The sequence below is a fragment of the Pleuronectes platessa genome, chromosome 24 (genome assembly GCF_947347685.1).
Source record: "Pleuronectes platessa chromosome 24, fPlePla1.1, whole genome shotgun sequence".
NCBI classification, from domain to species: domain Eukaryota; kingdom Metazoa; phylum Chordata; class Actinopteri; order Pleuronectiformes; family Pleuronectidae; genus Pleuronectes; species Pleuronectes platessa.
In genome coordinates, this window is record NC_070649.1 from 9,059,250 (window position 1) to 9,075,822 (window position 16,573).

General features: G+C 43.8%; 1 protein-coding gene across 7 annotated transcripts in view; it reads left to right on the plus strand.

The window, feature by feature from the left end:
• Window positions 1-1,086: 1,086 nt before the first annotated feature.
• LOC128430849 (peripheral plasma membrane protein CASK) overlaps window positions 1,087-16,573 on the plus strand; it is a 44,087-nt gene continuing 28,600 nt past the window's right edge. For 4 of the 7 annotated variants that reach the window (XM_053416938.1, XM_053416939.1, XM_053416937.1 and 1 more), the window contains exons 1-5: window positions 1,088-1,866; window positions 10,439-10,551; window positions 14,588-14,693; window positions 15,679-15,756; window positions 15,869-15,941. In XM_053416938.1, coding sequence (XP_053272913.1) covers window positions 1,802-1,866; window positions 10,439-10,551; window positions 14,588-14,693; window positions 15,679-15,756; window positions 15,869-15,941 — 435 coding nt within the window. In that variant the 5' untranslated portion in view covers window positions 1,088-1,801. Of the gene's footprint in view, window positions 1,867-10,438; window positions 10,552-14,587; window positions 14,694-15,678; window positions 15,757-15,868; window positions 15,942-16,573 lie in introns of all 7 variants that reach the window. The other 3 variants (XM_053416935.1, XM_053416936.1, XM_053416940.1) reach the window with 2 other exon arrangements.

The following is a 16,573-nucleotide window of genomic DNA, read 5'->3' on the forward strand; positions in this document are numbered from 1 at the left end:
CTGCAACCAGTTTGCGCTAGTGTGTCAAAGTCGATGGTGTCAGTGTCACGCACACTTGACCTTTTTTAATTTCAGTTTTCATTAAATCATCTTAAAAATGATAAACAGACACTTTATCTCACTTTATGAAATTATATTGAGTTATAATTGTATGTTGGTGGTACAGAAGCACTGGTTACAGAACCAGAATGTCCAAAATGTCACCTCTACATTTTTTTTTATCTTAACTTATTCTACACCTCTCACTCTGCTCCTGTCGGCATGGTGGGATGTGTATGATTCCTTTCATCACCTCTAGGTGGCGTCATCAACACATCTCAGGGTTCATCCTCCTACACCTGAGGAAACTCCACTTGCATCCATGCACCTGCAGAAATCCTGGACCTGCAGATACATAACGTGGAGGTAAAGCAAGTCAAAGTAAAACTGCACACTTATCACAACTAATGCCTTCAGGAGGCTTTGCTTAAATTGTGGAATAAACGCTTCAGATGGGTTTTATAATCACACAGAGTCCAGTGATTAAAGTTTATCATCATAACAATCCCATCTGTGTCATTATCTCATTATATGGACCCTAAGCTGCCCCTCACTCTGCTGAGGGAACCTCCCTAACGACCCATGGGAATTGGGAATCACTGCATGTTGCAATTTTCCACATTTATATTCTGTGTGAGGTGAAATGCAGTAAAATGTGTGTTGGTGTGGCTGACAGGCAGAATACCGGGACTAAGTTATTACTCACGAAGGTGATATATTCAGAGAGGAATAAAACTGCATGTTGAAAGGATGGAGATAAGCAAGGGAAAGGCTGACGTAAGGTGATGGGCTGTGGACGCTGCGCGCATGCGCGGTGCACGCTGGACGCAATCGTTGGAGGAGATTAGGAAACTGCGCCTAAATCTGACGCCCCGCGGGACGACATCTTGGCTCGGGGCGGTGTTGCCGAAACGAGAGAGGGGGCCACCATTTTGGCTCCGGCTGCACCAGTTTCCTGGACGACAGAGGGCGGGGCCTGGCGCTGGTGGAAGTCGATGGGGGGGGAGCAGCCAGTCGAAGCCAGCCAGCATCCGAGAGCCACAGCACGGGAACCGGAGCGGCGGTGAGCGGAGCGAAGGCTGCGCTGGAGCACTGAAGAATCATCCGGCACGGACGGTGCGTGCAGCGGACACCGTCGTCGATATGAGCGCGGAGCTCGCCCACTCGGGCTCGGGAAGCTGAAGCACTCTGCAGCCCGGTCACCTCGCGTTTTCTCGGGGATAAGCCATCTCCGACACGACTCGGTGTACACGGCGAGAACCAACCGGTGATTCCATCGACTGCTAACCAGGCTAGCCGACCATTTTCCAGAGCCCCCCTTAGCTTGCGGTTGAAGAAGGGGAGCGTCTCTGCTTCGTGTCTGTGGATGTTACCGCGGGGGTTTCGCACCTGGCACTCCCCGGCAGCAAGGCATGCAGAGCGGACTGTTTTTCTTTTGCAAACGAGCGAGGACATCTCCACGCCCTGGGCTCGGCTCCATGGATGCTGTTTGAGCTAGCTCGCTGGCTAGCCAGGCTACCGGGAGAATAGGAGAAGGTGGGGCCGCGGGAGTGACAGCCTCGGACGCGAGCTAATGCTGCTAGCTGGGCAACTTGGACTCCTCGGCCGCTCTCGAGTGGTTTATTACCCTGACACCGACATTTTGGAGGAGGAGGGGGTTTGAATTACCAGCGGTGTGCAGCAGCATCACCATTCAGCAGGAGAAACACGTTATTATTGATTCCCCCCAAACCTCCCGAGGAGAGCATCCTCCTTTACCTGCATGACCATGGCGGACGACGACGTGTTGTTCGAGGATGTCTACGAGCTGTGCGAGGTGATTGGAAAGTAAGTACCAATACATGCATGCATTCTTGGGTTTGTCTTGTTTATTTGGCTATTTTGTGTGTTTACTTGATTCCCCCTCCACCCTTTGCCACACACAACACAGCTGCAGGGGCCATGCTCAATGTGGCAGCTTTGGCATGTAGGCCTGCAGGTTCTTCAAGGGGAAAGTTCACTGGGTGGGTGAGGCCAGGTTAATCCTCAAAAGTGCAATTTAACCGTACATGGGGTTTAATAGAAAACCCCCCGATTTCGTGTTTTGATGACCTCCATGCAGGGAAATGAATTTGCAAGACTGTTGCATTGCATATCAGACATGATCTCTTACCTGATCAGTGTTTTTGCAAGATTTCTACGATATTTAGCTATTTGTTGCTGTTGGTGAGTAAATGCATGATCAGTTTTTGCAGTGGAGGAAGCATATGCAGGAGTACAGTGATTTGCACACTGGATTTCCCCTCTAATCCTCCCGTGTGACAGTAGCCATACCTGCATACAGATTCAGACCTGGTCAAACACTCTGTGAGGCTGTCAGATAAGATGAAGCCCTCTTTTAGGATGTGAGGTAGTTGTGTTTTCATTGGCTGCAGCACACCTGGAGGGGCACGCGTAAACCACAAGATGTTATGGTGACAAGATGCCGATAAAACTGAAAACTGCCTCAATATGCATGTTTCTGCTGTGTGGTCAGAAATGGCTCCTCCATGCCTCCTAGAAAGTGAGACAGGAAGGCTGCACAGGCCCATCGGAGTCCCGGGCTACCCGTCAGTCCCCTCCCCCCTGCACACTTCTCTTATTGCAGACCTGAGCATCCATTAAGTTTGTTGTAGGGCAAAGAGGCCCGCTCTCTCTAGACCCCCAGGCCCTGTTCTTTATCCCGGGAATTCCTGTTGCCTTGGTTACTAATAGATGGCTGGTCCAGGACCACTACCTTGAAATCCCAGCAACGGATACAAGGAGCCGGACGAGACACGTTAGTGGCGCCACAAATCACTGTTAACGGTTAATACTGGAAAGTGGAAATATTGACTTTGCATCCACCAAATGTTGTGCATGATTGGCATGGACAAAATAACATGCAACTTTTCTATAGTTAGCCGTCAGCTCTAAAGCCATGTCATCATCCACATCTTGTATTTTGTCTATGTTAATTGCATGGTAAAACCTGTGTGGGGCTCCTGCATGGAGCGCCACAGTTGTAGAGGTAAATATATCCAAGCTAGTGCAGCTCTGTAGGTGTGGTTACACAGTCCAGACAAGGCAGTAGAAGAGCAATACATGAGTGAGCAGTAGTCTGGGCCCGAGCATATCTTAAGCTCTCGTAAAGAAGAGCAAGATGCCACATTTATGTCACCGTAAATCCCGGAAAATCCCTCTTATCCTGCCAGTTCTTTTGTGAAACTGCAGTTGATGGATCAAGTGGGTTGAGACCTGGTGTCTTGGGATGTGTTGTAGGAGGAAATGGAGCACTGCTGGAGGGACAGGGGGGTCATTTTTCCTCAGTCCTGAGGTTTGAGGGAGGCTGAGGCAGATCAATGGAGACAAGTGGAGCTGGGAATGGGATGGCCCCGAGGCTTAGGATATAAATAATGCCAGAAGACACTGGCTGCAGCACTCTCCCACTTTGTTTTAACCTCATGTTTTAATGTCGGCACCACTGTAGGTTGTGGAGAACACGACAAACAGCAGAACCTGAGGATGATAATTCATTCAAAGTTAAAATGTTCTATGGCCACAGGGAGCCTACAGAAATCCATATTCTATAAGTGTAGTTTCTGGTAAGAGGATATACCTTCTCCTACATTTGAGCCAGAGTAAGTTTTGTATCAGAAGACAACCAGATTTACACGAAATGTGTGAAGGCAGGATAAAAATGTATTTATTCATTTTAATGGCTTGATGATCTGATGTTAGTTAAGGCCTCTTCCGAGCTTTTAATACCTCTTTGGGTCATGATTCTCCACCTTGAAAGAAATTCAGTAAACCTTTTTCGATTCCGACTGAATTGGTTGCTACAGCTGGCGAATTTGAATTAGACACAGACATATATATAAACATTACTAGAATCATTAAAGCCCGACTGAAATAGATAATGGGCCAGATTGCCTTACGGAGTATAACATTTCCAGTATAGATTTATCGCCAATTAGATTTATCAAAAAAACAATTTGCCCTTGAATAATTCCTGGAGGTGTCATTTTCAAACAAGGAAATGTAATTGAGGCTTGATATTTTACAGCTTAACCATAATTTTAACAATAAATAATTGAGCAAAAAACCAATACAACCAAATACCCCAAACGTGAATTAACATTGAAACAAATGCAGAGCTACAAATAAACCAATCCCTTCTGCAGTCTGTACAGTCTACAGTGAATTGTGTGCTGCTGTTAAGAAAGAAATGTTACTGAAGCTTGATATTTTACAGTTTAACCATTAACTTTATACTTTTTTAATAAGAACTATAAATAAAAAACTCAAAAAACAAGTATATAGAACTTGAAATATATAGAGAAAAATAAATATTTTGTTATATGTATAAATGCATTATCTTTCCTATAAAAACTAGTTTTATATTGCCTCATATATGTATATGAAAGGCTCTTATCTGCCGTTATTATTAGCCAACTGATATTTGTCAGGCTCTATTAATCATTAGTGGCTGCAATCAAGTCATCCCTATGATTTTTGTAGTAAACACTCTGTTGTTTCCCCCCCTGTCATAAAACGTGGGATTTGTCCCAGTGATTTTGTGTCATTATTTGAAGACGTCTGTTACATTGTAGACGCGCGTGTCTGTCGTTGACCTTTAACCCCAGCGCCTCTCAAACTTGTACATAAACCCTATTATCCGGCCTGCCCCTCCGTCAGTCTTCTATTGTTGTTCAGAGAAGTCGTCTATTATTGTCCCTGATCGGCTTGTGTAGGAGAGGAGCAGTCTGGCTGGGTGGGATCGGGTGGGGGGGGGGATCGCTGCTCAGTAATCATCTATTTTGAAACTAGGATTGTAAAGTGAGCCATGATTCGGGTGATCTCTACTGAAAGACGGTTCCTAAGTACATTAAACTAAGTTATGGATTTAATATGACCTGACTTTCTCCTTTTGATGGTATTTTCTCGTCTTGATTAGCTTTTCCAAGATGTAACCGCTTTCTGTGATTATTATAAGCTCCGGTTGGGTTCACGGCACACACAGAAGTGCCAACAGAGGCTCCTCACCCACCGGGAACCTCTTGTTTCAGCACTGCCGCCTTCCTCTCATTATTTCAAAACAAAAATATGTGCTTTTGTGTTGCTTGCAGCACAGGGAACTTAGTGTGCTTCCAGAAACCACAGCACAGTAAGTCAAAAAGATTAAGAACTTCAAGTAAGTTGGACCCCTGATGCACCATGGCTTAAAGTTTCACGGCAAGTGTAAGAACTTGTACACGTGTCCGGAACATTTCTACAATATTAAACACGGAGTATGTGTGATTTTACTTCTTGTGCATATAGATGTCCATTCAACTCCCCCTTATTTCAGTAGAGGGAGATCGGACAGGTCAACTTCTAGAGCCAATCCAACCTCTGGCTGGATTAACTCCAGTGAAAGACGACACAGGCTACTGGGCTGTGCAGACCCTGTAGCTTACATAGTGAACGTGACGATGATGTGACTAGAACATAATGTGCTAACCACAGGCCTGTTTTTGAGATTTCCGCTTTAGTTGAAGTGTTGGCAAAGCAACCAAGCAATTTAATCCATTTCTGTCAGGAGTGATTCTGTTTGAATAGGACTTAAGTTGTTGAGAAGCGCTATTGGAGACAGTGCTCTTTATATCAGCCCTCGGGTGCTCATTAGAGCCGAGGATATTGGGATGTGCAACTCACTCTAAACCAATGAAGTGATCAGTCCTCTGGCTTATTTTGGGTTAGATAATTAAATTCCTTGGACAACATTTAAAATTTAAATTTAATTGATTGTTTTATAGACCTCTAATGATAGTGTCTCCCCTATCGGAAACCCAAAGTGCTCGCGGGGAAAATAAAATTCAGCTGTCACTTTTATTTTTGCAGTTTTAACAACTAAGACAAAATCCACAGCCAGTCAATACCAGACCAATCGGGAAGTGGTAACCTCTTTATTATCGCACAGTACCGATATTGCAAATAAGATTTCCAGAATATATCTATATTTATGAATTGGTAGACTTTGTAGCCCTCATCATGGTGACTGATATGTCAGATGATCTAAAGTCTACAGTATGTGTATATTAAAAGTAGTTTTCAGATGATAATGTGAGGGCTATTGTTCTGGTTTTGTAATCTGTATATGATAGGGCTGCAGTTAACAATTATTTCTATAATTTGTCTTATTTTGTTTTGCGATTGATCAATGTGTCCCACAGTAAAACAGTAGGAAATAAACCAACCATACACAACTTTAAGATCATCTTAAAGTTATCAAATGTTTGTTTATTCGTCTGATGTGCTCTTTGCATGGGAAACATGGCACTCTCCTTTTCGATAAGTCAAATGCCTTTTATTATAACGGCAGGGTCATATTAAACCCAAACTCTCAAGTGTTTTGTGTTGAGGCATCAGAGTTTTGGTTTAGTATAACCGTGCTATATTGATAAAGATGATTTAAAGGTAGTGTAGCTTGGAGTTTTCTTGAATATTACATTTACAGTGAGAAAGAACGGAGGCGAGTCACACATCAGCACACTAAAGAAGCTAGATGTGGGCAATGTTTTCACTGATGTAACTTTTTGTTAGATTCACCTCTGCAGCCTTTGTGCAGCTTTATTATGTTCACTCTCTGCAGAAGTCGTGTCAAAGGTGTTACTTCACCTCTGTCGTGATTTAGGTGTACTTTGTATCTCTGATCTTTCTAATATTTAGCTCCCTCCTGTATGTAAATGGGCCACAGAAAATGTTCGGCTGGAAACACCCAGTGTTCAAGCCCCCAGCTTGGCAAGCATCCACTGAGCTGTAGTGTCCTGAAGCAGGATCACTGAATTCCTGCTGGGATCACCAAAGTATCACATTATTAAACGTGTCAGATTCCCATCTGTTTTCGAAAGGAAGATGCCGAGGGCCACGTTTGCCTCCCTCAAAATTCACCGCTATAAAGTCCTATCAGGTCGTTTGGTTTGATAGTGTGTTTAATGTCACGTTGTGTGTGTAATATATAGCGTAGACTGCTTTTCTTTACTTTGCCCGGGCCTGTGCAATATATTACTCTGTGTACAGATTAACCTTCCCCACCATGTACGGTTCTCCTGCTTTCAGCTTCCCACACACAGCGGATCAATAGTTGTGAATGGATGGTGTAAAGTTGAAACTTCCTTTCAGGCTACAAGGCCAGACTCGACAAACCTGGACCCTCTTCTGATTTATGTATGCGAGAGGATTTACTGCCAAAGCTTTAGAAACTCCGGAGGGCATCTATGCTCTAAATTTCACTTTGCAACCTGAATGCTAATGTCCCCCACTAATATTCAAAGGGTTGTTTCCCCTCATTTGCATAAGGAAGTGCTCTGGATTATTGTTGCTTAGACATTCAAAGGCCGTGGTGGAACTGAAGTGAACTTTGCTGAACTTGTTAAATTAACAGCTTTGCAGTTTGCACAGTTTGGGCAGTAGGGCAAACAGTACTTATCCCGGAGTCAGTCTGTTAAAGTCTCTCTCATCGACTGCATACGTCTGCTCTCACAGCACGTACATCTGTAAAACCTCATTAAAAGACCACCATGTGTATACAGAGGCATTCGATTCCGATCAGATGCTTGAGTTGTCACAGTAGGTCAAAACAATATAAGACGCATTGAACAGTTCACAGACATAGATGCTAACACAGCTTTACAGAAAACACACTGATCAGGATTCGCTATTGAATTCATTGTGTCATTATTTATAAATGATATGATATTGTGTTTAGAGAGCAGAAATTCTCCTTCTCGTTCCAATTGGACATCTTCTGTGTGTCCTACATGAATGGCCCCTCTGTTTTTACCCTGAGATATTTGTATTCTTCAAGTTTCACCTCTGTCGCATGTTAGAAACGTCATCAACGGCGATGAGATGCGATTTACCTGACTTGGTATTAGAGCCCAGCGGCACCAGTAGTTCCCAAACCTGATGAACTCTTACAAACCATGTTCCTGTGTCTCACAGCTGCACAAACATTTCTCCCCCCAATTGTTAAACACAGACTAACCGAGTGAATTATACGAGCTGCCGGCCACAGCTAAAGAGCCAAACGCTGCTTTAAGCAAAGAGAGTTGCTCTCAGGAGGGCAGTACTGCTGATGTTGAGTCTGCAGCTACAGATGTGCCCTGGCACTGTTTAGGAGAGAGAAGGAAAAAAAAACGCAGAGCTCGGAGTAAACTCGGCTCATGGCCAGCAAGGATGTTAAAAATCTAACCTAACTTCCACTCTTTGATTTACACGGAGGAGAGAGTTGAAATGAACCAATGAGCACTCTGCAAAGATTGTGCCACTCCGGGCTAATGTTTGATGTGCGCCGCTGTCGGATGTGAGCCATGTGTGGGCGTTTTGTATGAGCCCACTCAGCACAGCTGTGGTGATGTCAGTGCAGCATGCAGCCTCTCTGGTTCCCTCACTTTGAGGCGCACACACACTCACTCTTTGTTGGTCTCTCTCGTACTTTTAATGCCTCTGTAATAGCTACTGTACAAGGATGAATGGTCATTTAATGTCTCAATTTCATTTTAATTTATTAAACAGTGGCCCCACCCCCCCGCTCGCCCCATTCAGAAATGGATTCTTCATGCAGCTCCCTTGCATTTACAGCCAAGATTACAAATGGGGTTGATGCATAAATCCGGGCAGGATCACCCCACCCCACCTCATCGCTTAATGGTGGTAATGAGTTTTATTGACACACATTAGATCAGTGCCAAGACGGCCGTACCCTCGCTGCATCATTTGTATCCATGAAGCTACAAGCCTCTGCCTCGACTCCAAACCTTCCCCAGTCAAACGCAGATGTGAAAAGATTGTAAAGTTGGAAAGGGGGTGTCAGAAGCTACCGCATGCACTCAAATCACACCCCTCACCCCCAACGCTCTCTTTTTTTTAAATGGAAAACCCAGCTGTTACAGGCCATTAACCCAGCAGGGCAAACGGCATGGGGGGGGGGTCTCAGATCGTCTTCAGGATTCCTGCAGACTCTGAATGGAAGAGTGTCGTGTTTTTACGGTCCTCGACCCAGTGTGTGCACATGCTGCCCACGTTTGTTTGGGTTAATCATCACAGCAGACGTGACCGAGTGAATCAGCTGAACAAACTGTAAAGTGGTTCGCTTTTACTGCTGCTTTGGCTCAGGCAGGTTCATTAGCTAATTAGGTTTAAGCCGGTTAATGTCCATCACTTTGCTTCTTTTTAGTTTGTGTCATCTGTTGATGTGTGTGCGTCTCCAGTAGTATTGGTGCCGCCTTTTTAAGTATTGTAGACTTTGGGATAAGTAGAGACAGCTGTAACACGGCAGGTTTTAGTGTGTGTGTGTGTGTGTGTGTGTAACTCAGTGAGTCAGGAGTGCAACGTCTCGGCTTTCCGTATTCATTCCCGCCACTTTGCCACTGATTTAATCTCTTGCTCGCTGCTCTGGCATAGTGAGAAATAATTATTATTACACACATCTGGGAGACTGTGGAAATAAAACGTATTACAGTTTGCACATGGACTTGTCCTGTGGTGGAGTGCCACTCTATGTGGTTTGAGTACACACGTGTGAAGAGGTCTGGAGCACGGCTGGACAACGAGTCTCCGCTTCCTCCTACTTTGGCTCAGATTTCGGAGATGGCTGTGTTTGCATCCTGGAAATCTTGGCTTCATTTCTGGATAGTGGGACGAAGTGGAGACGCGTTGTCTGCCTTTTATATACAGTCTACGGTCTGCAGTAAAGGCCAGGGTTGTATTAAACAAACCAGGGTGTAGCTGAGTGGTTAATCACTTTACAGAGAATGTAACCTCATACATACATTTTTGATTATTTAATAAAGTGTCTTAAATTCACATATTTTATGCCTGGGCTTCAGATTTAATTTCTTTCAACAAAAAATCTATTAGAACTCTTCCTCTTGGGTTGGGAAGTCACTGTGTTCATCTTTAACACACAATCCTGAGCACTGCTGTTGAACACAGGTGGGGATGTCATCCATATTCCACATGTCAGCCCTAGTTTCAAACCTTTCGACACAGAAATAAATATGGAAGGGCAGGTCTCCCTCGCTCAGGTCCGAATAATAAAGCTTTTATTTTCGCCTTCACAGCTGTGCAGCACACCACTGCTCTATAATTCCCACTGGCATGAGGACGGAGGTTACGATGCATAACCACCCACTGTAAATCCACAATACTAAAAACTGCACTGTGTCTGCCCACTGCACGAGGATGCTGCGTGTGTGCGTGTGGTTGTGCGCCTGTGATTATGTGCACATATGTTTCCGCCAAGTGCGAGTTATCCCCGCGTGTTTGAATCCGAGGACTCATGTGTGCACAGAGCTTTGTGCTTTGTGTGTTGTTGTAGGTGTCTGCGATTTAACCCGAGCGTGTGTGTGTTTTGCAGGGGTCCCTTCAGCGTGGTGCGGCGCTGCATCAACAGGGACACGGGCCAGCAGTTCGCCGTGAAGATCGTCGATGTGGCCAGCTTCACCTCCAGCCCCGGCCTCAGCACAGAGGGTGAGCAGACGCGGCAGACGCGGCTCCAACGGCGGCTGCGTTAAAATCTTGTTGTCACTCCAGCACCAGATGGGCGGTTAACAGAATCAGGACAAGAGAGGATAGGCACCATAACCAGGGATCACACATTCAAACAGACTTACTTACATCTTTCAAGTTGTGCACACGTATCTGTGCTGTAACGCAAACCACACTCACCAGAGAAAATACAGTTTGGCTCGGATAGCAAACATTAAGTTGGATACAAGGGGGTACAATGGCACTAGCACACCTCACTACGTCTCTATGCATTTGTCTGTGTGTGTCATGTATTGGTTAGATTCTGATGGTGAGTATTTTTGATGTAGCATCTTTCATCATGTGGTTTTGTGCTTTGTCATGCTGAGGTGTGTGTGTGTGTAGGAGAGAAAGCGAAAGAGATAGAGACAAAGATCATAGCTGTGTGTGTGTGTGCGTGTGTACGTGTGTGTGTCGGTGGTAATTTTGGCGTTCACCCTGTGCCATCTGTGAGGTCCCAGCCAGAGATTAGTGTGGCAGCCAATAACAGCAAGACAAGGAAATGGCCCGAGGGAGGAGAAACCGGAAAAAGTGGACACTTTCACAAAGGTCTCCCAAACCAAAGTCTACGCTCTAAATAACTCTGGTCAGCATGTTGTCCATCACAGTCTAAATTTAATCACTCGTAAAAATAAACCACCTGCATCGACAGGCTTTTCTTTTCCTTTTGGAGTGGTTTGGAATAACAGTGCGAGTTTCCTCAGTCACTACACCCTGTGGTTACTGGTCAGTTGGAGCAAGCTCGGTAATATTTAGCTGAAGGACGAAGATGTAGTTGTGATTCTTATGAAGCCAAATTGGATTTACAGTTTTTTTTATTTCATTGTAAAATATTATTTGTTCTCTATTGGACTTTAAAGCCCTGTAATATATAATGTGCTCAGTACGTTGGTTCCATAAGCATAACTCAGGAATTTTCCATGAAACTTTAATCTATTTCTGTTAATCGGGCAATGAAGTAGTGTCTTTTCATAGTCTGAGTTGGTTTGGAGGTTATGTCATCTCCTAATTACTCTTGTTTAATTGAATTTAAGCTTCATAAGAATAGACACTTGCGTCCTCATTGCGAAGGTAAAATAAAGAAATAGCTTGGCATCTCCTCAACTGTTATTATATGTTGTGGAAAGAAATAAGAGAAATGTTGGTTTGGATGCACAAGTATAAAATGTACACGTTTCCAAATTTAAATTATTGTGTGTTCCAGATGATATTATGTAGTCTTCCTGGAATATCCAGTTTCCTATGGGCAACAATATGCGACTTTGCAAAAAAAACAGAAGTGACATTGACATGCACCATCTCCTCAGCAGATACTAAATATAAAGTGCACATTTATATGCATCAGGACCGAAACTTTAACTGTGTCAGTGGGAAAATGCACCGAGGTGTAGAAAAAAGACCCTTTTCCACAGAAATAAGCGAGCGGCCACTCAAAGCGACAAGGTAGAGAAGTGGAGTGCAGCCAGGTTCGGAGAGTGGTTTCTTCAGACCATATACTTTAGCTTATGAGGAAAGAACACGCATCAGCATAAATGTGAGTGAAATGGAAATGGAGAGCTGCTGGCTGGGCCGGAGCTACAAGCTGAATAACAAACACCCGTAGTTATTTATGAATATATTTGTCAGGGAGTCGTCCAGAAACCACGATTAATAGTGTGAACAAGAGTTTGAGGGTTCTGAGTAAATGAGGGAGTGTGTGGGGTTGCAGAAATTAATTTTCTTTGCCACTGAAAAAGCACAGTTTTTGTAGCTTTTTCAAGTTTAATGCTGAAACCTTTGGTATTAACTTGAATTATTCTTGTGTTGACATGTGTCACAGTATAAGGTGCCCTTGGGTGCTTAGAACGGAGGCGTCAAATATATTCATGTTATTATTTTCTGCTAGACTCTTAAGTAAACAGCAGTTAATGCTATAAACTTACATATAGCACCTTTTTTCTAAAGCTCTATGCATTCAACACAAATTGAAAAGTGCATTTTATTAGTGCAATATTATCAGTTGGATGCATATTGGAACATAATTCATCAGTACCCAGATACATCTCAGATTAAAAACAGAGTGCAGAAGACTCCAATTAAGATGTTAACTTGGAAAGACATTGAGATCTGAGAGCTATTCTTCAGAAGTCGGTCTCAATGTGCTGTAAACAAAAGTACATGATTTCTGGAGTGGAATGTATGCGTCATGTCCCGCCTCCACCCACACGCCAGCGCCCTTTTGAACGTTCCGGACAGTTTCCTGTTGTTTTGAACGGGTTTGACCCGGACTATCTCATGCTGCAGTCTTCAAATGTGAAAGGCGTGTGTGTGATTTCAGTAAATAACAAACCTCGGTGTGAAATGATTTCATACAGCTTTACAAAGCGAACATACCTCAGACCTTCCATACAAGAATTGATTTGGAATTGCCCCAGTGGACGGCACTGTCTTCATTCAGTCTGATGCAGGCCCTCTCTAGCCCCCCCCCCCGCCCCCATCTGTCTGTCTGAGCGGTTTCCTTGTTGCCGTGCGGACACTGGCCATCATTGTTAACCTCGAGAATAGACACTCGATGAGACGGGCCAAGGACGAGAGTAAAGGGGAGAGAAATAATGAAAGCAAAGGAGCGAGAGAAAGGGGGCCCTGTAGTGGGGACACGGCGTCATTTCTCCGTGTTGCATAATGATCCGGGGCTGTCACGACACAATGAGCACACACACGCACACAGGCACACACAGATCAGTTGACTTGCAGATGAGGAGTGCACTGTGGAAATTAGGTTTTTATAGAGTGAGGAGCTCAACAACAGCACATCTCTATCTGTCAGGCCGTCTCAGCAGTCTGTGTCTCTATCTGACCACTCGTCTCGCCAGTCGTCAGTCTATCGACTCAATACTGTGCGTTTCCTTTTCGTGGAAAGGACGAGAGACTGTGACGCTCGGCAGTGTTTTACCTTCTCTGGTGCTGTTTTATATGAGGGAGTCATTTACAGGACGGAGTGTTAAAGAGAGGGGGTGGTGTGAATGAGTCTGGGCCAGATGTGCATCTAAACGTGTTCTTGTAGTATCACTTGTCTCTCTGTTACCAACATGTTAACCTAAACAGCTCTAGACTCACATTTGTAAATATTAGACTGTTCATGAAATGCACTGTTGCACCCTCTGCTGGTGTAGTCAAGGTATTGCACACACGTCAGGGTTTTAAAAGGAGGAAGGTGCCATGCTGGGCTCGTCCTCGTCACTCTTCATCTCCTTAGCTCCCCACCCAGGGATGTGAAAGGATTTATAAAAACACCCACCAACCACAAAGGAGACTCTCAGCAGAAAATGTTTTTCTTTCTCAAATGACTTTCTCAACTTAAAGATCCCCCTTTTTTTGCTTTCTTTCTTTGCAAGGTAGATTCAATAATAAAAAGTTCAAGTCTTTATATTCTGCTGAAAGTATGTTTGTTCTGGTGTGTGGTTCACTTGGTATTTTCTATATTAACATCACCCTCAGCCGTCAAAAATATTTGTATAACTTCCCTCTTCATCCTTTCTATGAACGTCATATTATGCTTGGGAGGGAGTAGCATTCAGCCACATCTGGTTCTCATTGCAGACATTTAGCCTGTTTTTAAAATGAAGTATTTGGGGAAATGACAGATATTGTTTTGCGCACTCAATGCAAGTCACTGGAACTACTGGGTTTGAGCCAAAAGAGGAGGCCCAGAATGAAATTTGCCCATTTTAACGCACAAAGACTGTTTTGATCCATTTCATATGTCTACAGTGCTTTAAAGTTGGAGATTAAGATGTTTTTAACAACAGAATAGTTATATCTTAACCATAAATGTAGAATGTTGGATTAATACTGCTACTTGCAGTTTGCAAAATTGAAAATCAGATCATCACATTCACTCACGACCGGCCACTGAAGTGGTATCACCCTAAAGTTTATAGTATCGGCTGGATGTAAACAGTATCTCACCGTACCCCTGTCTCTGATTTGTGTTTTCCAGATCTAAAGCGAGAGGCCAGTATCTGCCACATGCTCAAACACCCTCACATCGTGGAGTTGCTGGAGACCTACAGCTCTGATGGCATGCTCTACATGGTCTTTGAATAGTAAGTCCACCACGCAGCCCACACCGCCTGCCTTCATGCATTATGTGACCGCACATCCGATGTGTACTTCAAACACTTTTAGGGTCCGACTTGGTATTCAGCCCCACATTCCAGATATGGTTTCTCTTTCACGAGAATAGAAAGTAGAAAAATATAACAGCTACAGACTAAATTTACCAGCAGCTGGCAGATGGCTACTGGTGGTTATTTCACACCTTAGCACTAACACCACCTCCCCCCTCGTTATTGTGGTTACAGACTTTTTTTGTGCAGACTCATTTCCTTCACAGAAACAAAAAATAAATACATATATGAGCAGATGATGGGCTGTAGTGTCATTTTGTGTGCTGGCTGCATATTTTTAATATATTGTATCACGTTTTTTACAAACATTTTATTTCATACTTTTAACAGTATACTTTTATTTATTTTGTATCTATATTGTGATTGTGTTGGTCTGTATATTTGTCTAGACGGGAGCAGCTAACAGGACCAAATTACTCTATTAATTTATAGAATATTTCTGAAAAGAATTGTACTGAATAAGTCAGACTCTTTAAGGTTGCAGCGTATTTAAGTGCACCGTAACGACAGAAAGAATATGCTGTTATCTAATGCATCAAATTTTTGTATAAAGTCCACAAGATACATTGTAGGCTGAAGGAGCAGCTCTCTACTTCTCCCCAGACATTTGCTGTAACTCACATTTTTTTTGACAACTTTCCTGGTTAATGTGTTTCCTCTGTGTGGACTTGATATATTCCCTTGAGACTGCACCGGCTGAAAAGGGCTATAATAAAAATCTAGTGCTGCTGTGTACATGCCAGTGACAGCAGGTCATAAAGTTGCACCCTAATGGATGTTGGTTTATGCACTCAGTTTTTTAAACACTATGTTTGAGTTTATTTGCTCTTGTTTTTACTGTCTATAATTCTTAGAAACCTAATTTTGACTTACCCCTTTCCTTTCTCTCACAATATCTTAGTATGGATGGAGCCGACTTGTGCTTTGAAATTGTTAAGAGAGCCGACGCCGGGTTTGTGTACAGCGAAGCAGTGGCCAGGTAGGGCACACTACCTGGGAGCATTTAAAACATGGAGTCAGTTTTGAAATAAACAATCTGACGACGTGGTCGATGATCTCTGTGTTTGTTTTTCTGCCTCCTGCCAATGCAGCCACTACATGAGGCAGATTTTGGAGGCACTTCGATACTGCCACGACAACAACGTGATTCATCGTGATGTAAAGGTGAGATCCTTCCCACGTGGCCCAGACTAAAGCCTTGTCTGCACCACTGTGGATATTAATAAAAATCTGCATTGCATTTCTCCCGCCCTCGAAACCTTCGGATTATACAATATCTCCATCCAGACAATACACATGCATACCCAGTACAGAGTTTAAAAACAAAAGCAGTTTGCCTGTGAACAAGAGGCACAAATACAACTGTTGTGCAAAAGGTCTGTATTAGTGTGGTAAGGGCGTAAACCTGTGAAGCCACTGACAGCAGAGGGTGGGAAACCTTTTCATAACAAGCCCGATAAACATGCTTTATACCACAGCCTATCATTATCTATTCTGAGATGTTATCTACACTGTCTGTCTGTGGGGAGAGGATGGCAGAACACATTACAGTGTTTACCAGAAAACCCTCCCACTGACATTTGCTGCTTTCTTCCTATCTGATTTGGTGTAACTGTCGCTGTTAATGGGGGTTTTGCAACGAGCACCTGCGAGTCTGCAGACCTGAGGGTTGCATGACAAACAGCTAGCCTGGATTTGTTTGGCTGTTCTTACAGCCAGATTAGCATCCGCCACTGATTCCTGCAGGATTAGCCGTCTAACACAGGCGGCAAACACCAACAGAGCAGATGGGGCGG